This window comes from Cryptomeria japonica, chromosome 4, assembly GCF_030272615.1.
Source record: "Cryptomeria japonica chromosome 4, Sugi_1.0, whole genome shotgun sequence".
In the NCBI taxonomy this organism is placed as follows: Eukaryota; Viridiplantae; Streptophyta; class Pinopsida; order Cupressales; family Cupressaceae; genus Cryptomeria; species Cryptomeria japonica.
Genome location: NC_081408.1, coordinates 317242144 through 317251015, shown reverse-complemented (window position 1 = coordinate 317251015; position 8872 = coordinate 317242144). Strand labels below are relative to the sequence as shown.

Sequence of the window (8872 nt, the reverse complement as noted above, 5' to 3'; positions counted from 1 at the left end):
GAAAATTGACTTCGTAAAAGTGAGGAAAAATAAATGACGCCAATAAAGAGCTTGACAGCTTTAAGAAAGTCTCAGGCAAAGCACCATTCATGGAGAGCCCTTAGTCTCAGGACACGCGTCATCATCCAGTTCAATATTCTGGTCTCCGCTCAAGCTTATTTTCCTCTATAACTCAACCTTTTCCCAAGCATTAATGGTAACTGGTAAGGACATAAGCAGGAAGATCTATGGATACTTCTAAGCTTTTTTCGTTCTTCTGGTCATTCTCAGTTTCAGTAACGCTTCCACTCATTATTGCACTGCTAACTTGTGTCTATTTCTTCAGTGGACGAAAGGCAAAGCCAAAGCTGCCGCCGGGGCCACGAGGGCTACCTGTTTTGGGTAGTCTGCTGGACCTCGGTTCGAATCCCCACCAGTCTCTTCACGCTCTTTCCAAGCGCTATGGTGGCCTCATGTATCTCAAACTGGGCACCACCCCCGCCATTATTGCTTCCTCCCAGGAGGCCGCAACTGCCATTCTCAAGACATTTGATTCCGATTTCTCTAACAGACCTCAGAGCGGATCAGCGGCAGCGGATATTCTCTTGTACAATAGAAGCGACATCAGCTTTTCTCCCCACTCCCAGTGGCCTTCTCTAAGAAAGCTCTGCATTTTGCACCTCTTGACCCCCAAATGTTTGGAAAAGTGGCAGGAGTTCCGAGAAGAAGAAATGGCTCTGTTGCTGGACTCCATCTTTAAAAAGAGAGCTAATGCTATAAATGTGGGAGATTTTGTTAATGTCTTCACTTGTAATGTTATTGGACAGATGACGCTCAGGATGAGACTCTTTGACGAGAACAACGCGGAGGCCGAACATTTCAGAGAACTAATGGACGATTCCTTGAGAACGGCTGCTCGTTTTAGGATTGGGGATTTCGTTCCTTTCTTAGAGCGGATTGGCTTGGGCGGTTCTCTCGAGGAATTGAAGAGCGTGCACAAGCGCCTTGATCAATTTCTGGTGAGGAAGATGGAAGAACAGAGTCGTATGCCTTTTTCCGGTGAGGATGATGGCAACAAGGACTTTCTACAAATTCTACATCAACTCAAATCTAATTCAGCTGGTGAGGGAGGACAGCTTTCCGAGTCTAATATCAAAGCCATTTTAGTGGTACGCAATGCAATAATTTCAATTTACAGTAGTTTTCTGACATAAATATAAGAGATGAATCGTGCAATGATTTTAAGCTTGGAAATGCAGGACATGATTTCTGCAGGAACGGACACGGCTACCCGCACGGTAGAATGGGCGATGTCCGAGCTGATCCGCCATCCTCATCTGATAAGGAAAGTGAGAGACGAAGTGGACGCATGCGTGGGAGTGGAAGACACAGTAAGAGAATCTCATCTTCCTCAGCTGAAATATTTAGAAGCGGTTGTGACAGAAACTCTTCGACTGCATCCTCCAACGCCACTTATGCTTCCTCACGCATCTCCAGACAGTTCAAGGGTAATAATGGGGCATTTCATTCCTCCAAATTCTCGTGTGATGGTAAATGTGTGGGCCGTGGCAAGAGATCCAAATGCGTGGGAGAAGCCTCTGGAATTTAATCCGGATCGCTTTGTGGACAATCCCGTTCATCTGGATGGAAGAGATTTTCGAATAATACCCTTTGGTGCAGGGCGAAGAATGTGCCCTGGATATAACCTAGGGCTTCGTATGATTCATTTTGCTCTTGCAAGCTTTGTTCATGCATTTGACTGGTCGCTTCCACCTGGCCAAGAAGCCCAAGATTTGGACATGAGTGAGAAATATGAACTCTCAATTCACAGGAGTGTTCCTCTCAATCTTTTCGTCACTCCTCGTCTGCCTACCCATCTCTATCACAGTCAACAAAAAGCGGGTCACATGTAATTGTTTACTCTCAACTTCTGTCCTCTTTCAACCCTCGTTCCTTCCTAAGCTCACCTATCTTCTTGTTGGTATTGGTTTTAATAGTAACGTTGTTTGTATATCAGTGCTTCTTCGAACAAGGTTATAGCACATGCTAACAAGTGCACTTCACTGCATAGGAGTGGCCTATGCATTCTTGCTAAGAGTGGCTATGCATTCTTGTTTTAGTTTTTTTTGGTGTGCTATGCTTGTTCTGTTTATTCAAGTGGCCTATGCGTTCTTGTTTTTGTTTGTTTTGTGCGTTTAAATGGCCTATGCCTAGAAATCTTAATATATGTCTTTATTGTCACAGTTTGCAACCCTTTTGAGATTGCATCCAGATAGATATGCATAAGCATTGGTTATTGAAGATATGAGACTCACAATTTGTCTCAATATAATTGAAATGGTCCAAACCCATATTAGAAATGTGATAAATAAAAATTATTTATAGTTTTAATTAAAAAATATTTTTTGTAAAGGGGTCAAATTGTTCTTTCCAAAAGTTTAAGGTATTGAACTTTAGAAATGTTTCAATATTCTTTTATGTTAGTGTTTAATTTTTGATATACTTGAACTTTTAAACATTTAAATAATATATGATTTAATTAAATTTGTGTTAACTATTTTTATTCAAGAATTAACTTTTTCTATGAATGATGTGTTTGGAAAAAGAATTACAATTTCTTTTTCTTTTTGTTTTTATTTACATAAAATATATTTTTTAACCAACATTATAAATCATACTTTATCTGCACAAAGTAACTTTTTTATATTAAAAATTAAAAATTTTAAGAACTATCTCTGTTTGTACTTTTATTAAGGCATGACCATGACTCCTATGTGAAGAATAACTCCCCTCCAAAGTCTTCATGATTTGGATCTTTGAATGCTTATTTTTCCAGCTTTTACTGTTGAGTTAGCAAATCCATATTATTTTATGTCTTTATGATGTTCAAATAAAGATATTTGGAGGACTCTTATGTAACTTTTTTTTTTTTAATAATAGTATTCTTAAATTTTTTCTTTTTTCTTTTTTTCTTTTCCATAAGTGTTATTTAATGTAAGTGTTCTTTCCTTTTGTTTTGTTGTATAATTTTGTTATCATTTTGGGATTGTTCAAATTCTTTATTCTTTTTCAAATTTATTTTATGTTTGATTTAGAAAATTATTCATAATATTGATGTCCATTTTTTTAGTCAAAAGTAAATATTGTTTATGAAGTATTTTTTTCATCTTTGGCATTCACTAACTAGAGAATTCTATATGTTTTTATCACAGAAATTTTAGTAGTTTTGTCATAGTTCATATTTAGGCATATAAGAGATCTTGCACATTCATAATAAGAAAAAAACTAAATCAAATCCAAAACATGAAATATTGAAAATCCAAATCTTAACAACTCTAACATTTAGTGTTTACAATTGTTAGCCAATTACACTCCTTAATAACCCATCAAAGTGGTGACCTGTGCATTTGCACTAGTTACATTGGTTGGAGAGTCTTCTAAACAAAGATCTTTAATCAAATGTATGGACTCTGGAAATCTTATGTCTCTAATCTATATTTGATTTCTTCTTGGCTTCTATTCTATCTCACTCAACTGCTTACTAACCTGGATAATAATTGTACAACTAGGAATATCAAATCTTGAGCAACGGCTATACAATTAATAAGTGTCATGGCTGGCACTCAATAAGAGAAATGGTCCAGCTAATTTGTTTATTAAGTTAGGTGGCCTAAATTTAATTCCTAGTGATACTAGATGAAACTGCAACATTTTAATTAAGCTGAGATATTTATTTATATTTAGGAGGGATTATTGAACTAAATTGTAAGAAGAAAACTTTATAGTTTTTGTTTGAATTTCTTACACAAAGAGTAGGTAAATAAAAGATTTCTAGATACAAAGATATGAAGTACTCATAGGATAAGAATATGGATGAAATTTAAAGAATGCAAATCAAATTACAATCAACATGAAATCAAATAATATCAAAAGTGAGATGAAAATTCTAATGCTTAGCACATGTCAATTTAAAAACAAGGCTCTTAAGCTAGTCCAAATGGACAATAATGATAATAAACAAAACAATGACCTTGTCAGACATTTGAGATAGATTTATAGATGATTTTCTCATTTCTTAGCTTTTTAAAACAAGACTACATTTATTCATTCATATTGACTAACAAAAAGTACATCATAAATTAATTTTAATAAAAGACAAAATCTAAGACAAATTCATGCAATCATACAAATATGAAAATAAAAGAAAAGACTTTTTAATCATGCATCTAATACAATATAGGGAATGCTAAAAAAAAAAGGTTATTTGCAAGGGGAAAATATCTCACATCAGGCTTAATCAATACACAGCTAAAGCTAAACAAAACTTTATTAATTATAAGAAGATGAATAATCCAGAATGCACTGCCCCTTCCCTAGCAAAAATCCAAGATCACAGACAAAATAAGGGAGCCAAATAGTAACCCCAACACATCCTTCATCTTTGTCACATGTCTTGCATTGGAGGCACTAGCACAGTGTTCATCGATGGAGATGCGCCAATGGGAGTGGTGGGAGTGGAGGAACTACCGGTTGTAATGGTGATTGCCACCTTCACATACAACACAATATTTGTGGTGCCTGCAAAAGACGTGACTAGGAATTTTTTTTCTTTTATGGATCAAATACATAAGCAAGGTTGTGCTCCAAGTGTTAGGAATGTAAAGATACCTTGCTAGCTTATTGATGTTGGTCAAACAAAAAAATAAAAATACTTTGATATTAATAATACTTTTATTATTTCTAATCAATCATAATTCTAATACCTCTTGAGATTGACATTGTTGAAGACCCTCTTGTTATCTCTCATTATATGAAAATAATAGACCATTTATCTTTTAGGTTTACAATAAAATGAAACCATATGGGTATTGAATCTTATAATAGATAAAAGCTAAAAATGTTTATATAAGAAATATTAAGGAAAAACAAATAGGAAATACATTTTAATTAACAAAAGATGTATTTAAAATTGAATTTCATATCTTTAAATTTCTTTTTGTCAATCAACTATTCCGAAAAGTTCCGGGAAAATAGTTACAGATATATAAAAGCTACAATACAATTGTGAACACTTAGTACAATCATGTTTGAAGAAAGAGAGGTGGCCAGTAAAGACAGGCCAAAGAAAACTGATATCATATTTAGCATATACGGAATGGTTATACAACCCCTCGCCACGTCTAATGGGTATGCAAAATGTAGAAGCAGAGTCAAGCCATGTGGATAATTGAGCGAATGCCATCTTGTGCTTGGAATAATAACCCTGCAATTGCAACACATTGACAAAGACTTGGGTTTTGGTGCGTTCTCTCCTATTCAAAAATGAGCAGACTCTGCAAAGCGCCAGCAACCCTAATTAGCAGGCACCAAGAATATTGACATCAATATTTGGCATAAACAACAGGTATCTTTAAGTATGCACATAAGAGAACGAAAATAAATGTGGAAAAAAATGACTTCTAATTGGCTATTAGTAATTTGTTTAATCAGAAGTTAACGACAGAAGCCTCTGCTATAGTTTCGTATAGGCATGAACTAAATATATATTTTTCATAGGTCTAGTATTGTCCTAGGTCTTCTTAAATGTATGGGCCATCACTCCAGCTAACATGACAATCATCATTATAAATTGTCATTTATTTGTATATGTATATGTATAAATGGTAACCATTTATCTTTAAGAATATTCTTTTATGCGTATATTAAAAGTAGAGATAAATCGTATTATTTAAAATTATCATCATTGTTTAAATCTGTTATTAATAAGTAGTTTTTTATAATGTACAGTAACATTTTCAAAATAGTTGTCATTGGAATAATGTGATAGTTAAGTTGTGTTGTTATTCATGTCATCAAAGTTCAAACTTCATTGAGGTGTTATTGTTGAATGTTAAACTTGACTTGCATGTTGAGGATAGCAATTAATATTGTGTGGCACATTTATCATTTTGACTAACATGCATTTGCTTGTGTGAGCATGTGCATTGTGCAAACCTGAGTCTAGTTCATGATCGACTCATATCACAAGAGCTTGCATGTACTTGTTTTGGTCGGATCTACTAGTGATGGCATACCATATAAATAGCATAGTCATTCGTTGGCATATTTGTTGTGATCGCCTTAATTGCCTTGGCCAATGGGTTCTTTTGGTTGGGGGTTTCTTTCACAAATCAATGGTGACAAATTGTTGATATGGTGTCGTATCCCTTTTTTCTATGGCTCACATGGGTTTTTATTGAGACTGGCTAGATCTCATTTATTTGGCATTTGTAGGCTCTCGTATTTGCTAGTTTGTAGGTTTTTTTTCAATACCTACACCAAAAATTTTGGCTCATGCATTGATTCAATGATGAGTTCTATATGACTTGGCCAATGGTTTAATACATTTTGTAGGTTGACATATATATTTATTTGAATGGTTAACTCTTGTGATTGGTGGTTTCCTTCTTCATTAGTGTGTTTTTGTGGAGAAAAGGTGTTATTTGTTTGGGGCTTTATCCCACATTCACAAGGGTGGTGTTCTTGCATATTTTTATGATTTGGTCAGCTTCAACTTTTTCTATGGAATATTGAGTGTTCTGGTGCATACTCTATGGTTGTCTTTGCTTTAATAGTGCACATTTTGGTATTGGTGCTAACACCCAACCAAAGCACCTAGTGCTTAATTTTTTTTTTCAAGCTACGGAGCCCAAGGCCATATGGACAAATAAGGTTTGAGGCATTTTTAGCCCTCTGGAGCTTATTTTGGCCCCTTTCATGCTTCTAAGTGGGGGTTTTCTTTTTCTCATAACTTGTGAGAATGGAGGCCATTAGGGCTGAGGCATTTTTCAGCCCCCTGGAGCTTATTTTGTCTACCTTTGTGCTTCTAGGGGTGGTGGTGGGGGTTGGGGGGGGGGGGGGGTGGGGTTCCTTTTGCTCATAACTTGGGAAAATGGATGCCATTTGAAAAAAATGAGATATTGATAGAAAGGTTATTCCATCTACTTTCTAGTGTTGATGAAAATTTCTTAGATTTTTTAATTTTTTGAGTAGTGTTTTTCCTATTTGAAGTTATATCTTCATTTTTGGCTCCTAAGCTCATATTTTTGACCACAATCTCTAGTTTTTATGATTCTTGCGAAGTTGGAAAGGTGTTGAGGAGGTCTATAAATCCATCGATGCACTTTTTCTAGATTTTGTCCTAGATTCATGTGCATGATTTAGTTTTTCTATTTTTTCACAAAATATCAATGACTTTTAAATTTATACAAACAATCCTTGTCCCTAAACCCTCTATAATGTGATACAATCAAACTTCAAGACCATTTGAAAGGAAATAAATGTGTATAATATGCTTCCTCCACTAATACATTAGATGAGGTATGTAAATTTTTTTAACTAAATATATAGTTACAAAGAAACAAATATACCAATAGGATGTCATAATGCACAAAAACCAATATATAATAAAGTATAGATCTACATGGGGGAATCATTTTAGATTAAAAATTTTATAGTCTAAAATGACTCAATATATTATTTTGTAATCAATGGTTACATTATACATGCAAATTATAAGCCTTTATGAAATTATTGCCATTGGAGATCGAGAAAAATTATGATAGCGTAAGAGTACCTACTAAAAATTATTATGAAACCTTCATATTAATAATATAATAACTAGAAAAATGAATGTAACAACCATATGTTAATTAGAAAACCATGAATTAAAACTGTCCAAACTATGGCACCCAAATATTTAGGTAAAAATATAATGCATACTCTCCAAGATGAGTGCATAGACTACATTTTACTTCCACCATCACCATTAACTCATCATATTCCACCCACTAACATCGGTACTCTATCTAGCTCCATTATATTCATTAGAAAATGCCTTATGATGTGTCATAACAAGTATAACTTCCTAGCAATAATCTCTTATGTTTCATAGATATTCTTAGATTTTTTTGTTAAAGGTTCAGTTTTTGAGATTTTAAATTTGTTTCAAAAAGATATTTGAACCATTTTTTTAATTTGTACATCTCAAAGGGATCTGCATCATTATAACTAGCTTACAAGTTATTATTGGTGTATATGGTGGAAATGGATAACAATAATAACGATATTGAAAGGCTAAATGAATTCAACCACAAAACCCTAGCCTAACAACAACAAAGATCCACCATACCATATGAAGATTACCTAAGACAATGCAAATCAAACAAAATCACAAAGATTATACCATCACATGTCCAATAGGGTTTGAATCCATTGATCTTGCTTGATATATTTGCTCTCAGATTTTATGTGCACAAGAGCTCAACAAAGAACGGAATGTGGTTGCAAGTAGGATCGTAGTGTAGTCAAATCCTTAAGATCTTTTCATTCGAATGCCTCATTAGAATGCTTGATTAGGGTTTGATAATGAAGTAAGCATCTCCTTATATAGAAGACACTATATGAAATGGAGGGATAAGATTGAGAGGTGTAAAAGGAGGTCGGCTATGATTAGAGGGTAGGTAAAAGAAATAATAAAATAATGAAAGGGGTAGGTAGTGTAGGAATTAAGAAATGAATGACATGTGTCATGGGTAGAAAAGGTTAATGAATTAATTAAATAAATAAATATTTATTTAATTAATAGAAGAAGTGGGATAATTAAATAAATAAAAATATTTATTTAATTTAGGAAAAGGATAATTGAAATAAATAAATGTATTTATTTAAATGAGAAATAAGGCTAGAAGAGGATAAATGAATTAATTAAATAAATAAAGATTTATTTAATTAATAGAAGAATTAAGCTTAGATAATTAAATAAATAAAATATTTATTTAATTAGACATGACAATTTTAGGTGTCTACATTTTGCCCCTCTTTGAGACAATGCGGCTTGTCTCATTGTTTCAAA

At 33.7% G+C, this 8872-nt stretch overlaps 1 protein-coding gene across 1 annotated transcript; it reads left to right on the top strand.

Moving 5' to 3' along the window:
- The first annotated feature begins 212 nt into the window (after positions 1 to 212).
- Positions 213 to 2041, top strand: LOC131038837 (flavonoid 3'-monooxygenase CYP75B137). The gene is made up of 2 exons (XM_057971395.2): positions 213 to 1148; positions 1239 to 2041. The coding sequence occupies exons 1-2, from the start codon at positions 228 to 230 to the stop codon at positions 1890 to 1892; spliced, it is 1575 nt and encodes a 524-aa protein (XP_057827378.2). The 5' UTR covers positions 213 to 227; the 3' UTR covers positions 1893 to 2041.
- The last annotated feature ends 6831 nt before the right edge of the window (positions 2042 to 8872 follow it).

Excerpts from the sequence above, each read along its gene's own strand:
- LOC131038837 (XM_057971395.2), top strand. The coding sequence starts at position 228 with ATGGATACTTCTAAGCTTTTTTCGTTCTTCTGGTCATTCTCAGTTTCA. Across the intron at positions 1,149-1,238 it reads ATATCAAAGCCATTTTAGTG|GACATGATTTCTGCAGGAAC; the intron begins GTACGCAATGCA and ends TTGGAAATGCAG.